Genomic DNA, 22,362 nt, shown 5'->3' on the forward strand with positions numbered 1-22,362 from the left:
AAATTCCATTAGACTATAAGCCCTGTGAAGGTGGAGCTGACTGGCACAGAGCAGGGGCTCAATAAATATGGCATGAAAGAAAAAATTCGGAGCAGTGAGGTGCTTTCTTACAACCTCAAATACTTTGGACTTAAAATCTCCCTCAAGAGGTTTATGCTCTTTTTCCCTTGACAGAGAAGTTCTGCGTTCCTCTGTTAACACTAAACTATCTGCCTCAAGCAGGGGGTTGTCAGACTATCACTCCTTTTCTTTCTTTGAATATATCTTTAAAAATTATTGATATTATCTTAGCATTTTTTGAAACTAACATTGACTCATTCTAGAATTCATGAAACTACTCTGTCACTCTTATTAAATATCCTATCACCTGCAAAATGTTACATATTATCTAGCCACTTGCTAGGGTCCCATGTTTCCTCCTTTTTAAATATGAGCTCATCATAAAGCTTAATGTAGCCACATTTGATTATTTAGCTTGCTTGCTCCCTTTCTTCCCTGTCAAAAGGATTACTGAACTTTGGGGTGCCCTTTTAAATTGTGTCCCTGAGCTGAGTGCCTTACTCGTCCAGCCCTCATCCTGGCCCTTCCCCTTACTTTCCTTTGTAGATTTCCTTTCTTCCAAGGAATCTTCACCTCAGAAAGCCTTGTCCATTCTTTCCAGCTGTATCTCAAGAGGGGAGTCTTTCATAGTAACAGCAAGAAGTCCCTCAACAACCCAGCAGGCAAAAGCCCTTGTCTCTTTCTATACCTTCTTTGGGTCCCATGGTCATTTCTCAAAAGTTTACGCCCTATTTGCTGAATAGAAAGCCCTATTGTAGTTAGCAAATAGAAATCCTCAACCATGGCCTCAACACAAACATAAGACACACTTTTAATAGCTTTTGAAAAATCAGGCTGTAACTGCTCATGCTCTGGGAAACCAGAGTCAAGAATGTCCAGGTATGTGGAGTTGGGTGGCCTTTATGCCCCAGACTCTGGGCCAGCTTTGCTCTGGAATAAAAGCCCATGGTTCTTGCTAGAACAAGGTGGCTCCTATCTGAAGGAAGCTATGCCTGCTTCAAGGTTTCTCTTATTTATTTATTTATTAAGGAAGATTAGCCCTGAGCTAACATCTGTCACCAATCCTCCTCTTTTTGCTGAGGAAGACTGGCCCTGAGCTAACTTCCATGCCCATCTTCCTCTACTTTATATGTAGGATGCCTGCCACAGGATAGCTTTCACAAGTGGTGTGTATGTCTGCACCCGGGATCCGAACTGGAGAACCCTGGGCCGCCGAAGTGGAATGTGCAAACCCAACCGCTGCGTCCTCAGGCTGGCCCCAAGGTTTCTCTTATTTTTATCATCCCTGTTGCCTGCTTCCCCCATCATGCCACCTTGGCTGGCTTAAACCCCTAGCCCTGCCTTGACTTCCAGTTTCACCTTAATCATTAGCTCCTACTAGCTGGCCTAGAGTTGACACATCATCTGATTTCAGTCTTCTGCTGCCCCTTGGCTCTTAAACTAAGCCCACTGTTCATCTTGTTTCTTTATTCCTAGCCTTTGTCTCACTATTTTGTGCCCTGGCTCCTATAGCCACTGCTTTCCAGAGCTGAGTTACACATTTTAAAGTAATCCCAGCCTAGGCTGATAGATGCCAAAATTAATAGGATCTGAGTGGTGGGGTGACTCCAAAATAAACCAGCTTCCTAATTGTTTTGCTGTGTCTATTTATAACTGGTTGTTCTGAGTGTAAACATGCCTCAGTGGGAAGAATTGGCACATGCCTATTGGTGACATGGCTGATATATTAAGAATTTCCTTGGCTGCTTAAATTAACCCTCAAAATTCCTGCCTCCTGATTTGATAGAAGTCCTAGGAAGAGTTAGGGAGAGCTAAGAAGAGACTTGGGTGTTTGGCCAAATTCCAGATTCATAAAAGTTCTCTCTTCCAGGGTCAGCTCCAGATCAAAGAAGTTATTACACCCATTAACTAGCCAGTTATTGGTTCCAGAGCTGGCATCCAAAGCTTATCCCCAAACACTGAGGCAGTTAGACTCAAAGCTCAACATGTTCCTTCAATCCACTGTCAAAGGCAAATGGACAAAGATTTAATGGAAGGTGTGGCACACACAGGGCTTAAAAACAAATGTGTGGTTCGTGTTCCAGGCTTGAAAAAATGACAGTGTTTAACCTGGTGTTTCATGACTCAGCATTCTTCTTCAGAGGCATTTGCTACTAGGTGAAGAAGAGAACAAAGGGACTGGATGATGGAGAAAGAGCCAAAGGTAGGACGGTGAATTTGGAAAGTCACTCTAAGCATTCTTTGGTTTTTCCCTTCTCTTTTACTCTCCCTGGCCCCAAATTCTTCTCAGCCAGTCCCTGAAGCCAAAAGCAGTCTGAACTTCCTATCCTGAGTGAGGAGATGGGGAGAATAGTATCCTATCAGGAGGGATCAGGCTGACAACATATACCAACCTCCTATCTGCTAAGGGGAAGAGACCAAGAAACCAACACTCATACTGATTCAGCCAGGGGTCAATGGCAAGAGCAAAACCTCCCCTCGAATGGATTACAGAGAAGGGAGCGTGGAGAAGAGCACAGTTGGGAAGTGACACACCTTGTGTAGAAAATGGGTAGGTGCACAGGAGAAATTCCTGTACCACAAAGGTACCTACCTATCAGGGCAAAAGTAAGAAGCCCCTTGTTGATTCCTAGGCTAGTGAGGTGCCAGGTGGCCAGAGCCATTAGAGTAAAAATAGGGGGAGGTGCTTAGGGAAGCCAATGTTCACCAACTGGGATAGAAATATTTCAATATTTTTAACAACTGGTGCAAACTAGCAGGCCATCAGCTGTGGATAGAAGGGACTGAGAAGGATCACTATGAAGGTCAGGAGAATAAAGAGTAAAAAAGACACCAAGACAAAATGTACTAACTTTACAGTTTCACTGCCCATAAGCCAGCCCTGTCTGTGATATTCATGCTGTACCAGTGATCCTGATATGGAACTGCTTCCAATCTCCTGTCTGTTTTTCACCCAGCAGTTCTAGCCTACTTCACTGGGATCTGGGGATGATGCAGAGGGTAGGGCCGGTGCCCCCTGAGGTGCCCATCTCCCTCAGGGAAGAAGGGGGTAGGGTTACCTTCTTGCAGAGGACCATCTGGTGGTCAAACAGGAAGAAGACCCGCTGCTGGTTGCGGCCATAGGGCTGGTAGATCCAGGCCATCTCCCCAGTGTAGATTAGCTCCGAGCTCCTGTCTAAGATGTCTTCACCCTGGGGAGGACATGTGACAGTGAGAGGCAGCCAGGCGGGAGAGATGGCCTTGTCATCTGCCTGGAGGCACCTAGGACTGGGCATACACTGGGGTAGGAGGAGGACAGAAAGGGCCTGATAGAGGGAGGGAATTTTGGGAATCTTTAAAAGGCTCCAGGAGCTGTAGAAACCCATACTCTTGTCTACCCTGAGGCCAAAGGGGCCCCACCACCCAGGACTGTTATAGTCCCTCTATGCAAGTTGCCCTCTGGCCCCAGAGGCACCAGCTGCCATGAGGTTCATTGGTTCTCTCTGTCTTTCATTTTCCTTTTCTCTTTTTCTCTATGAGTCTCTCTTTCTGACTCAGTCTTTCATCCCAGCTCTAGTCTCTTAGTCTTATACCTAAAGAGTAATCTGAGCAGGTGGTAGAAGTCTCTCGGCTTCCCAGACAAGTAAAAGGGGACAGGGGAGGCAAGAAGCAGATGATAATAAAGAGAGAGAAAGAGAATCCACTCATCCTCTTAAAAATGTTTTTTTTTTCTCCTCTCAGTTAGTTAAAATCTGTTGATTAAATAGGAAACTTTATGACCGCATGCTTCCTTGGACTGTTACCTAGAGAGCCTGAAGCCACTTCTCCTCCTTGCTATATAGAGTAAGACACAAAAAAGGCTCCAAGACACCACCCGACTTTCAGCTAATTCAATTATACAGTTTCCAAGGACCCTTTATTTATGGTAACTCTGCCAGGTCAGAGGTATGGTGGGGTATATGTCAGATGCTGAACCCAACTTGGCCTCTGTTCTCAAGTGGATTACAACTCAGTGGAAGAAATGAATACATGTGTGCTCAGAATTCATGGAACACAAGGCAAACCACACCAAAGGCCATGGGCACAGGAGTGTGCCATAGGCCCAATCCAGGACCTATGTGAAGATGGAGATGAAGAACAGTGCCCCAGGACTCAGGAGGGTTAATATTTACTACGCACCTATATTGGTCAGACATTGTGCTACATACTTTCACTCTATCTCTCTATCTCTTCTGAGCCTCACCATAGCCCTGGGAAGTGGATATTCTTGCTCTCATTTTATAGTCTGAGGTATATAGAGGTAAAGTGATCAGACAAGGTCACCTAGCTAGTTAGCTAGACATTCATGACCCAAACCCAATTCTGCAGCTCCAGAGGGTATACTCACTCTTGCTACTACATTATGCTGTCTCTAGGCCAGAAAGTCACTGGAGAATCAGCCCCTTCCTCTCTCTGGGTCTCAGTTTTTCCAGATGTTAAATGAGGTATACGAGGATGATCTCTAAGGTCCTAGCCCTAATACTCTGATGCTAAGATCTCAGCCTTGCAACTAAAAGCTTCAAGTCAAAGTTAGAGATGGGGGCCACTGCATACCCCTAGAAATAATCACAGGCAAAAAGCCTAGGTAGGGCAGTGGGTCAAAAAGAGGGGTGGCTAGAAATGGTATTCTTGAGCATACCACGTTTTTCCAGTCTAAATGATGAGAAGGAAAATGGGAGCTCAGTGTAAATATATTCTAGTAATACAACCTCAGAAAGAAAGCTCAGAGATACTACTGTGATTCCAGACTGCACCTCAGGGATACCTTAGAACTCAGGTAAACACTCCTCCTTGAGGGGCCTACATACTAGCACAGAACCTCCAGAGGTCCAGGGCTGGGAGAGGAAGGCCTCAGAGTGAGGTAGGCATGCAGGGCTTCCCTGTTAGAGGGATGGGAAGCTGAGAGTTGTACCAGTCTGCTATGCTCCACCCTGAGGCAGGCCAGGAAGATGACTCACAGTCCATTTTGAATATGTATGAAGTGAAAGAAAGCTATAAAAAGGGGCCAATGCCCTACAAAGATGGCCAGGTTGACTTTTAAAGGCACCTCTTGCTAAACTGAGGATGATCAGATCAGAAGGACTACTCGGTGTCATGTGGTCCACCCACTGTACCAGCCAGGAGATGCTAATTCTATATTAAGTACTTGCCACATGTAACTCCACCAAGAGAAAAAAAAAAACACTTGAAAAAATACACCCCCTGTGCCCTCCAAGCTGACTGATGTTGGGCAACTCATATATCCTCTCTCTGCCTCAGTTTTCTCATCTTTAAAATAAGGATAATAACAGTACCAATCTCATCTGGCTATTGTGAGGATTATATAAGTTAACATATATAAAGTGTTTAGGAAAGTACACATCACACTGTAAGCTCTACATAAGTGATAGTCATTATCTTGACTATTACTGTGTGCCATATATCTTGTGCCACATATTCGTATTAATACTCACAACAAGCCAATAAGGAATGCACTGTTATTATCTCTAAAACTAAGGTCAGAGATATTGGAAGTAATTTGCCCAAAGTGAAAGAATCTAGGCCAGACTCCCTCTAAAGTTCACGCTCTAAACCACCAAACCACAGCAGAATGATGATCCCTTAGTGGAGCAACCAGCTGCCTTGGAAGATTTCTGAGTCAAGAATCTCAGAAGACTTGGGTTCTAGGCCCAGTGCCGCCATCAATTCACTATGTGCTCTTGAGAAGTAGCTTAACCACTCTCAATATGTTTCCTCATTTGGACAATGGTGATAATACAAAGGTTCCTGTTTGTCTCACATCACATGGCTGCTTGAGAGCATCAAATCAGTTCATGTAAGGGAAACAGCCCTCTCAGAGTTCAGGGCTCTCACCCTTTTCTTCCTCTGCCCAAACTGCACCACACATTTCTTTGTCTTGCCCCAAAAAGTACAATTCCTTACCACTTCCCCCTTCCCCACAGGTCTTCTATTCTCTTCCATTCCTCCAGGATTTTGCTCACACTGTTCCCTCTGCCTGGAACTTATCTGCCCCGACTGGATAGCCAAGGCCACATCTCATTCATCTCAATATCCCAATGCCCAGCACTCCATTCTAATTACAGGTTGATTGTCTGATGTAGGTTTGTGGCCTGAGCAGATCCAGGAACAGAAAGACAAGGGAAGCGTCATCCTTTTCATACAATTCATTTTCAATGCTGCCTACTGACAGGAGGGCAGGGAAAGAACAAATCCATCCAGCTCCACGTTTGATGTCCTCGTCCCAGAAGTATGCCTCATCAAACCACGTTACCTTTTAAATAGATGCTTTTTCTGCCTCCATCACGTTGGGTTTTTGCGTTTTCTCCAATTTCTTTGAATTCAATCATGCAATGGTAAACTGTAACAGGTTCTTGGGTATTACATAACCAGCAGTGAGGGGCAGAGTGTCATGAGGAGGAAATCACAACCATATACAATTAAGTTCCCAAACATGAGTTACAAACTTGGGGTCCTGGTAAAAGTCTCCAGAAGAAAAATCTATTAAAAAGAAGTTGTCAGACATATGTTCCTTCTCCCCTCGTCTCAAGTGGATCTAATGAGTGTGAAGGGTGGCAAAGTGACAGCTCAACGAAACCTCAGGTCAGAGAAATTAGAAATGGAAATTACCCAGAAACTGCAGTCCTTGGGAATAGCTTCTTCTCCCTGCTGCTCCATTAAGCTGCTCTAAGGCACTGATTATTACTTAGAGGTATGGGTGACACTTCCACTCATCCATTTATTTTTCAGGAGTTCTGGGGGGTGGGACAGAGCAGGAGTTGCTTCATGAACTCTAGTCCCCATAGGCTGGCAGGGGCCAGGGGTGGTAAACGAAGTTGGGCAAAAAGACCCAGAATGTTCACGGAATAAATTGGGGGTGGGTCAGACCTGGCTATAATGCAAGACCTTCTGCTTTCTCACCAGATGCTCTGATTTATTGAGCAGGCATCAACTGCCTATATGCCACCAACCCTCCACCCTCTTTCCCAATCCCTCTTCAAGGCAGATTAATCTCTGAAGGTTTCCCCTATAACTCCTCTTTCTCATTTGACAAATTAAGCTAAAATTATCATGCGCTGCTTCTGACAGCCACCCTGTTTGCTCAAACATCTGGGGGAGGCAAGAGAGTGGCAGAAACAGTAAAGCACTGCTTCATTTTCTTCATTTGCAAGGCTTGCCCAAAGCAGCCCTCAGCAAGCTGGCATGATCTTTCTCTGCAAGTTTAACTGCTTGGGCAGGTGGAACTTACAAAGAACCTATACCAAGACACCGGTGAGGTTGCCAAGAGTCAGCAAGTCATGGAATGGAAACGTCCTATGGTTTTCTGAGGGAGATCCCTCAGCACTCATCCACCTTTAACCTTACTGGGATTTGGATTTTCCCCCAAAGGCAGTCTTATTGTCTTGTTAAGATATGGACCCTTTACTGCAAAAACAAGTCCCTGTAGTATCACAAAGGGAAGCAATTTGGCTGTGGGAAGTAGAAGGTTAGAAGAGTATGCTGTGCAGTAGTGAAAAGAACACTACACAGGGAATCTCCAGATTAGATTCAAGTTTTAGCTTTGTGTGGCCTTGGTCAGAAATAAGCATCTCAGACTTCCACCATCATTACAAGGTGTGTGTGTGTGTGTGTGTGTGTGTGTGTGTGTGCACGTCTATCTGCAGGTGTGCATGTGCACAAGCATAGCCAGAGTTGTTCTAGGGGAGTCCCCAAAGAGCCCTGGCTACTCTGACATTCTAGAAGTCTTTAAGACCAGATATGGCAAACGTGACAGATACTTTAGACCTGGCTTCTGAAATATACCCATCAGGACTTGCTGGAGAAAAGGCTTCCTAGAAGGCAACCCCTCTGGAGCTGGTAAGTTCCACAGTGACCCCAGAGTCTGAAAAGGGAACCATAAGGAATTTTTCTTCTTACCAATTTAGATGAAGAAGAGCTTTGTCAAGAAGGAGGGTGCCGGGGTTGTGCAGGCTGGGATGAGATCAGAGGACCAATCAATCATGTTAACAAAGGAGGCAGAAGAGCAATTTTTCTCCTATCAATCCTCGTTCAGAACTGCCTTTTTGTTTCCCACCCTCACTCCCAGACAAAAACACATGAAATTCCTTCTGAGATGCCAAGTCTTTAAATGATAGTTCAGTGCTTTCAAGTTTGGTATTAATGAAGCTCCATGGACAGGCCAAGGAATTTCAAGCTATTCTTGGTTCCCCATGGCCCCAGCTGCAGGGACTGGAGGCCCAGAGCACATGGAGGAATTAGATCTTCCAGGTATTGGGAGGAGGGAAGATGTTCCAGAGAACAGGAAGACAACCGCTGCTGGGAACATCCTCTTACAGAGAACACTGCCAAGTGTAGGAAAAAAGAGGCCTGCTAACTAGCCACAATTTCAGAGTGCCTTAGAGTTGATGGGCTTGCTAGACGTCATTTGATCCAGCCCCCTGCCTCTGATCAGGCAACTAGCCAAAGCAAACCAAACACAAGGGAAGGAGAACTTATGATTTCCTAATAAGTCTGGGCCAGTGCTGGCTTCCTCTTATGAGCAAGAGGGTCTGTTTATACAGAATCATCATTTTCTCTGCATCTCAAAGAATCACTGTTGTTTTCTACACTGTATGGGGACATTATCCTTCAAATAAGACTCAAAAATATGCCAGCTGCTCAGAATTGTAGTCTTTTCTAGCCAGCTACATTAAGGAGGAACAGAGGTAGCAGGATAAAGGAAAGATGATTTTTCCTGGACCTTGGTTAAGTAGCTGTCTGTAAGGCCAATGCCTAATCCCCTTGAAATGTGCTAAACTGCTTGAAATGTTAGAGAGATATTTCCTCTCAATCACAGCAAATGATACCTGAGTTGAGGCCAGTGGAATGGGGAGCTGGCTCAACATCTATGTTGTAACCATGAGGCTTAAGTTTGCCACTTCCTCCCTGGTAGCATGTCCAGCCTCTCCCATCTTGGTTATATTAGCCTGTGGACTGTCAGATTTCACAACTTGGGCCTGAGAGATAAATGCGAAATGTCATTACTCCGGGTTCGCTTGGCGGGGATAAGAGACAAACACTACATAGCATACTCAACACACAGGTACCTGCAAGGCCTTATAATTCACAGCTCTGTTTCTGCTGAATAGAAACCTCAGGAACCTCAACAGAGCAGTGGCATTACAGAGGCAAAATTTCAATCTATTCGTTAGGCTGTGTACATCCTCTGCAAGGGAGCATCTAGGAAGGGAAGTCTTTAGTGACTTCAGCCACTGAAGGCTTTCTGAGTTCAGAGAAGTTGTGGCTGTTTTCAATGGAATGAAAGGCTGTCAGGGATTATTTTTATAAGCAGATGACAAAAAACAGAATTTGGTCTGTCAGTTGGCAGGGATGATGGTTGTGGCCTCAAGTGTGCAGGCTTCAGTAGACCCAGTAGATGTGTCAGAGTGAGGTGAACCCACCAACAGGAAAAGAAGTATGTTGGACGGCCCGCATCAGAGAACCAACCTTGTATTCCATGTCTGGGAGTGAATTAGTACATACACCTCCTTATCTAGGTATTCACCTGGTGATGATAAAATGCAAGGACTTCAAAAAGCTTTGAAAGGCTACTGAGTCAACCCAACTGTTTTCTGGCAACACCCAAAGAGATGAACATTTCCTTTCTTAATGAAGTATTGCTACAAAGATTTCTCTTTCTTAGAAATCCTACTAGAATTAGAAATCCTCCTCTTAGAAATCCTTCTCAACTTTCTTAGAAAGCTATTCAAGTACATAACACCTCTCATTAACAGGATGTTTTGCCTTGGCTCTAATCTAAGTCCTTCCTGCTGCTCTTCAAATCTAATATCTCTTTGTTCATCCGTGGCTATGATGGGAAGTTCTGGCTAAGCGATTCAGACTCCCCATTACCCCTATGGTAAGGATCCTACCTCCCAGTCTAGGACAGAGGCCTGCCACTGGGCAATCTTGTCGATATTCTCCAAACGCCGCTTGCGCTCATTGATTTGCTGAGTCACATTTCTCATGACAGCCAGAGCAGCTGCCACATACCTGTAGTCACTGTGAAGACACAAAAGTACAAGTTGGATGAATCAATGTACCAGAGAACCATTGTGCTCAGTGGCAACCCTGACATCCATTCTCCTCTTCTTATTTAGTAACACAGCCCTGATTTTCAAATGGAACCTATGCTACATGGAGTAAAAGGCTACATTTTATATACTTTACAGTAAGGGGTGAATATGTAACTAAGTTCTGTCCCATGATATGTAAATAGAAGTGTTGGGCAGAACTCTTCAGAAACCTCCTTTAATGAAGATAACATGCCCTTCTTTGGTCCTTACCTAAACCTGATACTGCAATGTAGATGTGATGGATGAAGTTCTAGGAACCATCTTGGACCATAAGAACAAAGTCCATACTCCTAAAGATAAGATAACAGAAAGTTGGAAGGAGCCCAAGTCTGTGATGACCATGGAGCCACACAGCAGCCACAGACTACCTACCTGCAGACTTCTTTTATAGAAAAGAGAAATAGACTCCTATCTTTTTTTAGCCCATTATTTTTGTGTCCTATCAGATATAACCAGCCAAGGATCAAGAAAGAAGCTTCACACATGGAATGGTCCGGACCACTTTATCATCTCTTCTATCACCTATTTGTAAGAAACTCTGCCCAAAGTCAGTGTGAAATACCATCCACACCTTTCCTCCTGTACAATATAGAGATAGGATGTAGCATAGTGGTTAAGAACAGAATCTGGAGCCAGACTCCTTGGGCTCTAACCCTAGTTTTGTCACTGACTAGTGGTATGACCTTTGGAAAATCTCATTCATCTTTTCAATGACTCAGCTTCATCATCTGTAAAATGGGAAAAATTACAGTAGGATTTCTTCAGGGTTTAATCATCCATGTAAACTCTTTTACTCTTGGCTCATAGTAAATGTTAGCAGTATTATTAATAGAGACCAAACATTTTTCTAGTATAGACATCACATGGGTTGTCTCTCAAAACCTCCAGTCCCAGAAGTGCAACCCTAGGCCCAGCTTCCCAGGACTTTGGATGGCCCACTTGTTGAAGGTTATATCACCCTGCCCAGTTTTCTCTACTTATCTGACCTGATTTCCAATCAAATGGCTCCTGTGGGAAGCAGATTGAAAGTGAGATCCCAGACATTTGGTAAAGCTACAATAAACTGAGAAGACAGGAGGATGAATTATGGTACAGTCTTAACTATCTTTTCCTTAGAGAAGCTGAACATGCCTTGTGGTCACTAACCTGCTCACTGTCCCAGCACCAGTCAGAAAGAAGAGAGGAGGAAAAAAAAAAGATGCAGCAACTGTCTTTTTCTTTCCTACTACATTGAAATGTGGGGTAGTGGACCAAATAGGTACAGAGAAGGCAGTTCTAAATCTCAGGGCAGATACCATATAGCACCTCCTCTTAGCTGGCCTCCCTGGTTCTAGTCTGCTCTCTGCACACCTGCAAGACTATAGTCTTCAAATGCTACTGCATTTTATCACCTCCAGTGACAGGATGCTCACTATATCTCCTAACCAGTCTATTCTGTCTCAAGACAAGTCGTAAAAAAAAAAAACCCTCTTCTTTATTCTGAGCCTTAATGAATGTTAGCTATTATCAGTTTTTCTTCTGGATCCCACTGCTGACTCATATTGAGGTTAATACTAATACTAATTAGTCGACTAATACTTCCTAAGTCTCTTTAAAACATGCTGTTTATAAGCCGCATCTCTCTCAGTCTGTCCGTGAACTGTTGATTTCTTAGACCCAACTGCAAAAGTTTACACTTGTTCCTGTTCCATTTCACCCTTTCACAGTTTCTTGCTCTAGCCTATGGGGGATTTGTTGGTCTTTGTAACATTGTCAAAGCGTCCCCCTGGAAAGACTATCTGAATCTGCCACTTAGAAGCAGGGTAATAGGGTGATGATAGAACAGGTAGCTGCAGTGTAAAAGCTGCTGACATAAATAAGTATCTCTGTTCTTTGGGCCCATTTTCTCTCTCCCACGCCATTCCTCTCTCTGATTTGAGGGCATCAGGAAAATGCCTTAAGACATTTTCTGGGAGGTAAAGCATACAGCTATACTGTCCAATACGGCAGCCACTAGCCACATTTAAATAAAATTAAATAAAATTAAAAATTTAGTTTCTCAGTTACTCCAGCTACATTTCTCAGTACTCAATAGCCATATGTGGCCAGTGGCTACTATATTAGATAGCACAGACATAGAACATTTACATCATTGTAGAAAGTTCTATTGGACAGTGCTGGCATGAGAATTCTTATTACTTCTGCCTGACCCCATGTACTACTCAGCCATGGAGTCATCACTGCCACTGTGCCATACTGCGAGTCAACCTTAGTCATTTTTAGCTGGCTGCTTTCCTCACAATGGTTAGAGGTGGAATGTCCCCATCTCTAACAAACCCCACTCGCTTTAGGACAAGTCACCCTTCTGTAAGTAAAGGTAGTATTATTCTACATTTATCACTCTCCATCCATCTAATCTTCTCCTTAAGAGGCCACTCTGACTGCCTGCATTTCAGACCTACCTATCTGAACACCTATCTGACTAAGCCTTCAGGCTGGCAGCATCCCCTAATTCCCTTCTGATCCAAGCTACCCTGACATGTATCACAGGAGCTGCTATCTTGATACAGCTTTCTAAGGCCTGTCAAAAGGGGTGGCCCATGGCCTGGGGGTAGTGCTGGGCCCAACAGGTCACCCGAAGGAGGACAGGAATTGATGTAGTCATGCACTGCTTGAACTACTCTCTCAGTACTCTGGAGCCCAGGGAGTAGAAGGAGAGGGGACCAGGGACCCAGAGGGCAAGAAGGCCTTGAAGTAGGGTTCCAGTCACAAGGTGAAAGAGCACAATAATGGCAAATCTCAGGCAGATGTTTTATCTTACTGGCTACCACTAATCCCAATAAAGCCCTGGAGTTGCTTTGGCCTAAGAAACTAACATAACTTTTGGCTGTGCTTGGAAAATGGTCTTTCTGGGGCTCTTAAAAGCAGTTATGCAATATATAATTTACCTAATTAATATCATCAGTCCACAAGTATGATTTTTAGAGCCTCTTGTTAGGTTCCATGGAATGGATACTCAGGAGTAGGTGGAAGATGAGCTGTGATATAAAAACATTTGAGGGGCCGGCCCAGTGGCATAGTGGTTAAGTTTGTGTGCTCTGCTTTGGTAACCCCAGCTTTGGAGGTTTAGATCCCAGGTACAGACCTATCACTGCTTGTCAAGCCATGCTGTGGCAGCATCCCACATAAAATAGAGGAAGATTGGCACAGATGTTAGCTCAGTGACAATCTTCCTCAAGCAAAAAGAGGAAGATTGGCAACAGATGTTAGTCTAGGGCCAATCTTCTTCACACACAAAAAAAAACCCCAAACATTTGAGAACTACTCTTTGAATATCCCAGCTTTAAAACCATTAGTCTGAAGCCTGTTCCATTGAGATTTACATATAATAGCAGCAAGAGTGGCTGCTTCTGGTCACTTAGCACCATGAAGTATAACTGTGGAGGGCATTTAGGCTCATGACATCATGGGCTGGCAGAACCAAAAGAGGCCCTCCAGACTGGCTAGTACAATGGCTCACAAACCTTCCTTGGCATGAAAACCACCTGGAGGGCTTTTTAGAAAGCTAGGTTCCAAGACCACAGTCCACACTTTGTGTCCCTGCTTTGCTCTTTGTTGTTTTTTCTTTCTGGGCCTCTCAGTCTTTCCAACCACAGAATGAGGAAATCTGACTAAAAGATTTTCCTTTAAGGGTTTTTCCATTTTAGGTACCATAAATATTTTTCACGTTTATTTTTAAAATATCTTAATTTTAGTAGAAGTTCTTCAGTGTCCTATTAGCTTTCACAAGAAAATGCATCCTTAGAAAACTTGGGACTCAGTTCTGGAAATGAGCTATATTAAATTTTTTCAAGTGAGATTTAGTCACCTCCAAATTTCATGTCTAATGAGTACCTCCACCATCCCCAAGCTAGTAAACAGACTCAGGGAGGAGGAAGCAGAGTCTTCATTTGCAGGGTCCTTCTCTACCTGCCTCCCTCACAATAAACAGAGCATGGAAGGCAGAGTTACCTTCTCTGTTGTTGTTCACACAAAGGGAGAGTCCAGTGCCACCACATTTGGATTCAAATCTGATATCTGTCCAGGGCTCCAGACAACTGAAGCACATGACCCATGATTTGCTAAAGGAACAATATCAAGTTAAAAATGAACCCAGAGATTAGCCTAGAAGCTTGACATAAACAAAACCAACTGGCCCATACCCAGAGCCTTATGTAACTAGGTCTGGAAGTCAGCTCCAAGGAAAGCAGGCAATGGAGCCAAATGAAAGTAGAAAACAGGCCTAATGACAATCAGGCAGAAAGCTAAGGGAAATTGAGCAAAGGCCTTCTTTCTTCTTGGAGTGCTTAATCAGGAAGAGAGTTAAAATCTAGGCCAACAAGTCTAAGGTTAGTGATTTAACACCAATTAAAGACAGGGTGGAAATAGGCTGGGGCTTTAGGTCACGAAGTAAAGCATGTGAAAGAGTGGGAGATGGTTCACTGTAGACCATTCCCATTGCTGGAGATGACTCCCATCATATAACTTACTGGTTAGTGGTATCATTTCCATTCAGAGAGAGATAAGCACCTTGGTCCATGCTGGGTTGGTTTTCTTCAAAATACTAAAAAACTTCAGGGGAAGTCTCAAGTGTATTCTCCCTCAGTCATGCTCTGGGCCTAAGTGAAATGTACAGTTGGGACGAGGCGGAGGGGGGTGGAAAAGACTGAAAAAGACCAGGGAAGCAGCCTTGCGAAAGAAATCTAAGGTCAGTACAAATTGGGAAGGCTGTTACCAGGATATCTGAATCTGGAATTTGAAGTAGAGCAAAATAAATAGTTAAACAATTACTCCATCTGGGTGATTCACTTGGCTGAACTCAGGACTAAAAACCAGGCCTATAAGATCCCTCAAGGCAAGGTCTAAGTTGTACAATAATGATGATGCATACTGATTTTGTGTGCATACTGATTTACAACTTTATAAGCAACTCTCGCAAGCATTCTCTCAGTTTATACACACACCAGCCTTGTGAGCTAAGCAAGAATATATCATCATCCCATTGTGCAGATAAGCTACCAGAAACTCAGAAAAGGCAAAAGGACATATATTCTCCAACGTGTAGAGGAGGCCCTCTCCCTCACTCCTGTCTCCTTCAATCCCTTACCTGTGGTCCTGGGCAGTATACTTAAGGAGCTCAGCCAACTGTAAGGGATACTTGCAGATCTTCTGCACTGGAGTCAAAAGGAAACCATCAATAGCAATGTCGATCATCTGCTGCAAGAGGCGACAGGCTTCAAAGAAGTGCTGGTAGCGGCTATCCTTCATCAGTTTGGAGAGCTCCATGCAGGCGTCCAGGTGGTTGTTACAGTACTCAGAGTATATCCAGAATCCATCTTGCTATGAGCAGAGGAAAAAACAGAGAGAAATGGAAATGCTACTGAAGACTCCAAAAGAAGTTTTGGAGAAAGGGAAAAACAGACCCTGTTCTTATGTAGGAATATTAAAATGGTAACAATGTCAATTTTTCCTAAACTAATTCATAATTTAATAATAAAAATAAAGGAATTATTTGGGAACTAACAAACTAATTATACAAAATTCAAATAGAAAAAATAAATAAGTTGGAATAGTAAGGAAATTCTATAACAGAAGGGTAATGAGGAGAGACTGGCCCTGACAATAGTAAAGCAGATTATGGCAACAAAACTCTGGCACTGGATCATAAAAAGATATAGGTCAGAGGTTCTATTTCCAGCAATGGCAGACTAAATTGTTTTTGATAAATCCTACCACTGAGAAAAGCTATTAAAGGCTGGAAAAATATAATAAATTTGTTCGAAGGAATCATATCGTCTAGAGCCTCAAATTATCTCCATAGAATATCCCTTAGGAAATATGCCTTGGAGTATTTAGGGGTAAACAGGCCATGATGTATGCAAGTTAAACACAAAGGACTGAGGAAAAAAATACATGAGTGTATGTAATGTGTATGTACATATATATAAATATACATATAGAGAGAGGGGAGGAGAAGAGAGTAAGGAGAGAGGGAGAGAACCTTCAAATGATAAAGCAAAAGCAGTGAAATGATAACAATAGGTGAATCTGGGTAAATGATGCTTTGGTATCCTTGTATTGCTCTTATTTTTCAACTTTTCTGTAAGTCTGAAATTATTTTCAAGTTTTAAAAAAGCTCTACAATTTTTCTTCTACATTGTTCAGTACTCTTTCAAAAATAGCCTGATGTATGAGAATATAAGACATGAACAAAACCTCAGAGAAATAAAAGGCAATAGAAACTGATAGACAAAAAAATCAAGAGGAAGTTATTACACACGTACTTAAAAAACTATTATTTAAAGAAAACTAAACAGGCAAGCTATACAGATCAAAAGAAATTAGAAAAAACATATAACAAAGGACTTATATCCAATATATAAAAAGAAATCTTAGAGCTTAATAATAAAAAGACAAGCAACCTAATTAAAAAAAAATACACAGGCAAAATAGTACATTAGAAGGATGATACATCATGATTAGGAGGGATTTATCCCAATTCAATTCACCACCTTAACATATTAAAAGATAAAAATCACATGATTGTTTCATTAGACACATAATAAGCACTTGAGAAAACACATTTATGATAAACGTCACCAGCAAGCAAAGAATAAAAAGAAACTTCTCCAAATGTGATAAAGGGTAAACATGAAAAACCTAAAGCTAATATCATTCTCAATGGTGAAATACTGAAAGCATGCCCCTAAGATCAGGTACAAAACAAAATATGCCTGTTCTCACCATTTCTAGTTAACACTGTACTGGAGGTCCTGGTCAGTGCAATACGACAAGGAAAGGAAACAGAAAGCATATAGATTGAAAAATAAGAAATAAAACTGTCTTTATTCAGAAATGACATGATTGTGTAAAATCCCAAGGAATCTATAAAAAAAACAACTAGAACCAATTAGTGAATTCAGTAACGTGTGAGAATTCAAAGTCAATATACAAAAATTAATTGCATTTCTATATCATAGCAACAAACTATAGGAAATTGAAATAAAATATCATTTATAATAGTAGAAAAAATTAAATACTTATAAATCAATTTTTAAAAATAAAGCCAAGATCTATACAATGAAAACTAGAAACAATGCGAGGAGAAATTACAGAAAACCTAAATAGATAAACAGGTAGATGTTCATGGAACACAAAATGTGTCAATTTTCCCAAAATTGATTTACAGATTTAATGCAATACTAATCAAAATGCTGGCAGAGATTTTTTTGTTTGTTTTCGCTTCTTGATAAAACTTGGCAAGCTGATTCTTTTTTTCCCCAGTTTTATTAAGAAATAATTGACATCACTGTATAAGTTAAAGGTGTACAGCATGATGGTTTGATTTACCTATATTGTGAAACGATGACTACAATAGGTTTAGTTAACATCCTTCATCTCACACAGATACAATTCAAAGAAGAGAAAAAAAATTTCTCCTTGTGATGAGATAAATTTATATAGAAGTACAAATCATAGCCAAAATTGTTTTGAAAAAGAAGGAATTTGGAGGACTTACGCTACCTGCTTTCAAGAATTGTTATGAAGCTACATTAATCAAGACAGCACGAGGGAAAAAATATTTGTAACTATGCATGGTGATAGATGTTAAGTAGACTTCTTGTGGTGATCATTTCACAATACATACATAAATCAAATCATTATGTTGTACACCTGAAACTAATATTATACTTCAATTATATCAATAAAAAACAGCAACAATAACAACAAAAAAAGACAGTGTAGTATTAGTATATGAATAGTTACATTAATCACTGGAACAGAATAGTATCCCTAAAAATGGACCCATATATATACTTGATCAATTGATTTTTGACAAACGTCTCCAGGCAATTCAGTGGGGGAGTCAGTTTTGTCAACAAATGGTGTTGGAACAACTGGATATCCATATGGAAACAAATTAACCTTGACCCTTGTTTTGCACTATATATAAAAATTACCTCAAAAAAGGATCACAGACCTAAATATAAGGAATAAAACTACACAATTTTTATAAGAAAACAGGAAAAAAATCTTTGTGACCTTGGGTTAGGCAAAGATTTCTTACAGAAGACTCCAAAAAACATGAGCCATAAAAGAATAAAAAATGATACACTGAATTTCAACAAAATCTTTGAATTTAAAAATAAACTTTTACTTATGCTTTTCAAAGACACAAGAAAATGAAAGGCTAAGCCACAGACTGGGAGAAAATCTTTGCAAATCACATTTCTGAGTAAGGATATGTAAACAGAATACAAAAAGAACTCTTGAAACTAAACAATAAGAAACCACCCACTTAAAAATGAGCAAAAGACATGAACAGACACTTCACCAAAGATTTGTATATAGATTGCAAATAAGTACATGAAAAAATGTTCAACATTGGGGGTCAGCCCAGTGGCGCAGTGGTTAAGTTTGCACCTTCCGCTTTGGTGGCCCGGGGTTTGCCAGTTCAGATCGTGGGTGTGGACCTAAGCACCACTTGGCAAGCCATGCTGTGGCAGGCATCCCACATATAAAGTAGAGGAAGATGGGTATGGATGTTAGCTCAGGGCCAGTCTTCCCCAGCAAAAAGAGGAGGATTGGCAGCAGATGTTAGCTTGGGGCTAATCTTCCACAAAAAATATAAATAAATAATGTTCAACATCATTAGCCATTATGGAAATACAAACTAAAACCACAATAAAACACCCAATACACACCTATTAGAATGGCTAAAATAAAAAATACTGATAATACCAAGTGCTGACAACCATGTGGAGTGACTAGAACTCTCATAATATATTACAAGTGAGGAAGCAAAATGGTACAGCAACTTTGGAAAACACTTTGGCAGTATCTTACTGTTAAACAAACATCTACCATGCAACCTAGTAATTCCACAGATATAAACAACCTAGTATACAACTCAGATGTCCTGGAATGAACTGGTGAATGGGTGGTATATCCAGACAATGGATTACTAAGAAATAAAAAAGAACTAACTACTGATATGTGCACCAGCATGGATGGATATCAAAGGCACTATGTTAAGAATCTAAACTCAAAAGATTACTACTGTATGATTCCATTTATTCTAGAAAAAGTAAAATTACAATAACAGAAAGCAGATTAGTGTTAGCCAAGGGCCTGGGGTTGGAGTAGAGACTGACTACAAAGGGAGAAAGAGAGAACATGATGAAGTGATATAAATGTTCTATATCTTGGTTATGATGACAGTTACACAACTATATACATTTGTTAAAACTCATGAAATTACACACTTAAAATTGGTGAATCTTATTATATGTAAATTATACCTAAACAAAGCTGATAAAAAACGAAATCATAGAGGGGCCAGCTCCATGGCATAGTGGTTAAGTTCAGCATACTCTGCTTCAGCAGCCCAGGCTTCCGTGGTCTGACCCTGGGTTCAGACCTACACTGCTTGTCAGCCATGCTGTGGTGGCGACACACATATAAAGTAGTGGAAGACTGGCACAGATGTTAGCTCTAGGATAATCTTCCTCAAGCAAAAAAAGAGGAAGATTGGCAACAGATGTTAGCTAGGGGCTAACCTTCCTCAGCAAAAACAAACAAACAAACAAGAAATCATAGAACTGCCTAATAAAAGGGTAAACAATCCAATTTTTTTAAAAGGGCAAACTAATACATAAAAAAGGATAATACACTATGATTAGGTAGGGTTTATCCTAGGAATACAACGTTCATTTAACATATGAAAATTGCTCAATCCAAATTCACCACATTAACAGATTAAAGGGTAAAAGCATATGATTATTTCAACAGATCAATGGTTCTTTTTGTCCCCCAGGGGACATGTGACAATGTCTGGAGAGATTTCTGGTTGTCACAACTGGGTGGTGGGTACTACTGGCATCCAGTCGATAGAGAACAGGAATGGGAATGCTGTTAAACACCCTACAATGCACAGGGCAGGCTCCAATTAAGAACCACCATTCTATATTCTACTTTCCCCACTCAACACTATGTTTACGATTTCTACACGCATTGCTATAAGGTACATACATCTAGTCTGTTGTTTCTTACTATATAATACCCCACAGTAAGCATCCCCCATGTTTCTCATCCATCCCTCAGTGATAAATCCCTAAGTTGCTTCTAACTGCATTCTACCACACACAACTCTGCCAGGCAATCAACAGCCTTGTAAGTGCTGCCTCATGGATCTCTGTGAGAATTTCCCTGGGATATTCAGGAATGGAACCACTAGGTCATATACATACTTAACTTTGATAAATAGTGTCCAAGTGCTTTCCAGAATGGCTGAACCAGTTTAAACAGTGTGCAGAAAAGAGTTAACATATTAGGCCTGATACTGTTATCCTTAGGAAGGCCTGCGTGAAAGGTTGGCCCTTGGCTGGCATCTTGGAAATTGACTCTTAAGAGGGTTCTCACCATTCCCTGACAAGAGTGGCTCATCATGCCTAAACTGTATATATAAACAATGTGGCTTATAACTGAATACCTGATTTCCTTCTGGGAGTCTGGAATTTTGATACAGGCGAGGCAGAAGATGCCTACATGACCAGCCCCTCATAAAAATCTTAGGCACTGAGTTCCTAATGAGTTTCCCTGGTAGACAACATTTCATATGTGTTGTCACAACTCATTGCAAGGGGAATTAAGTCCATCCTGTGTGACTCCACTAGGAGAAGACTCTTGGAAGCTTGCAACTGGTTTCCTTTAGATTCTGCCCCATGTGCCTTTTCTTTTGGCTCATTTTGCTTTGTATCCTTTAGCTGTAATAAATCATAGCCATGAGTATGACTATATGCTGAGGTCTGTGAGTCCTTCTAGCAAATCACCACACATAGGGGTGGTCTTAGGGATATTCCCCCAACACACATTCCAATAAGCAAAGCAAGAGAATCTACAAGAAGACCTACTTTTAGCTGCACACATTTATGTGCCATTTGGATTTTTGTATCATGTGCACATATTACCTCTTTAGAAATAAACACTTTATAAAAAGGGTAAGAAGAGTTGTCAAAACAATTAGATCACTTGTGAATGAGACCCAAAAGATGTTAGAGAACCACAGAAGTTTACAGTGAAATCATATACTCCAGATGAGGAAGCCCAAAGAAAGTAAGAGACTTAACCAAAGTTATCCAGAAGTGATTACAGACACAGGACTCAAATCCTCACTCTCCTGTTTCCTAGTACTCCTTCCTCTAAGTCACATGACCCCTTTTCCCACACTTGTCACTTCCCCTACCCTAGTGCTCCCCGTAAATGCCTTGCTACTTTGTCTAATTTCATGCTGACCATGGTCTTTCCTATTTCTTAGATTCCTGGGTTCTTCATTCAGTGAATAGGTACAGAGTCTCTCCCAAAACACTGGGTCCCATGGAAACTGAATCCAACAGGAACAGAAAAGAGAAGCTGAAGAAAAATCCTACTGGTAACTGTCTGGAAGAAGAAAGAAAAGGGAGGGGAAAGGTAAAGAGAGTCCTAGGGCAAATCACAGTACCTTCCTAAGTTCCTCATACACTGGCAAGGGGGTCAACATCAGGGTCAGAGAGGAATCCAACCCCCATCACAGGACAAAGCAGCTGAGCAGGACCTGACAGCTCAGACACTCCTTCTATCACTTCCTAACCCCTCTCAAAACCCTCCCCAAAGCGGAAGATGCTTACGTGCTCCAGAAAGCAGGGTCCTATCTCGCTGAGGTGGGGGTCATCATTGTTGTACTGTTTCTCCAGGTCTCTCACGAAGCCCATCTGAAACCTGTAGATGTCTTCAATGTTCCCAAAGATCACCTTCAGTTGCTCATCGCTGAACATGTCCCTTCTCTTCCGACATTGCTTCAGGTAGCCCTGCAGACAAAGAAAAAGCCCAGGCTGAGAATGTCTCCAAGTTCTCAAGGGCTTTACCACTTCCTAAGTACTTGGGAGCCTCATTTCAGTTCCATTAAATAGATAGGGAATAATCATTTCTATTTTTCATATGAGGAAATTGAGGTTTAGAGAAGGAAGTCACTCCACTAGTGAATAATTAAGAAAGCTGGATCTCAAGCAAAGGTCTTCAGAGTGCAAAGACTCCAGAGGATAGAGCTTTGCCCACCATGCTCTATGACAAGGACCCTAAAAGTCATAGGGCCCTTTCTCAGAAGCAGATTAAGCAC

General features: G+C 41.7%; 1 protein-coding gene across 29 annotated transcripts in view; it reads right to left on the minus strand.

Moving 5' to 3' along the window:
- Positions 1–22,362, minus strand: part of ARHGEF9 (Cdc42 guanine nucleotide exchange factor 9) — a 570,152-nt gene that overhangs the window by 43,908 nt on the left and 503,882 nt on the right. For 17 of the 29 annotated variants that reach the window (XM_070605606.1, XM_070605602.1, XM_070605605.1 and 14 more), the window contains 4 exons: positions 21,875–22,054; positions 15,316–15,548; positions 9,987–10,116; positions 3,120–3,251 (listed from right to left, as the gene is read on the minus strand). In XM_070605606.1, the coding sequence (XP_070461707.1) occupies positions 3,120–3,251; positions 9,987–10,116; positions 15,316–15,548; positions 21,875–22,054 (675 nt within the window). The remainder of the gene's footprint in view (positions 1–3,119; positions 3,252–9,986; positions 10,117–15,315; positions 15,549–21,874; positions 22,055–22,362) is intronic. The other 12 variants (XM_070605604.1, XM_070605609.1, XM_070605603.1 and 9 more) reach the window with 1 other exon arrangement.

This window comes from Equus przewalskii, chromosome X, assembly GCF_037783145.1.
Source record: "Equus przewalskii isolate Varuska chromosome X, EquPr2, whole genome shotgun sequence".
Classification (NCBI taxonomy): domain Eukaryota; kingdom Metazoa; phylum Chordata; class Mammalia; order Perissodactyla; family Equidae; genus Equus; species Equus przewalskii.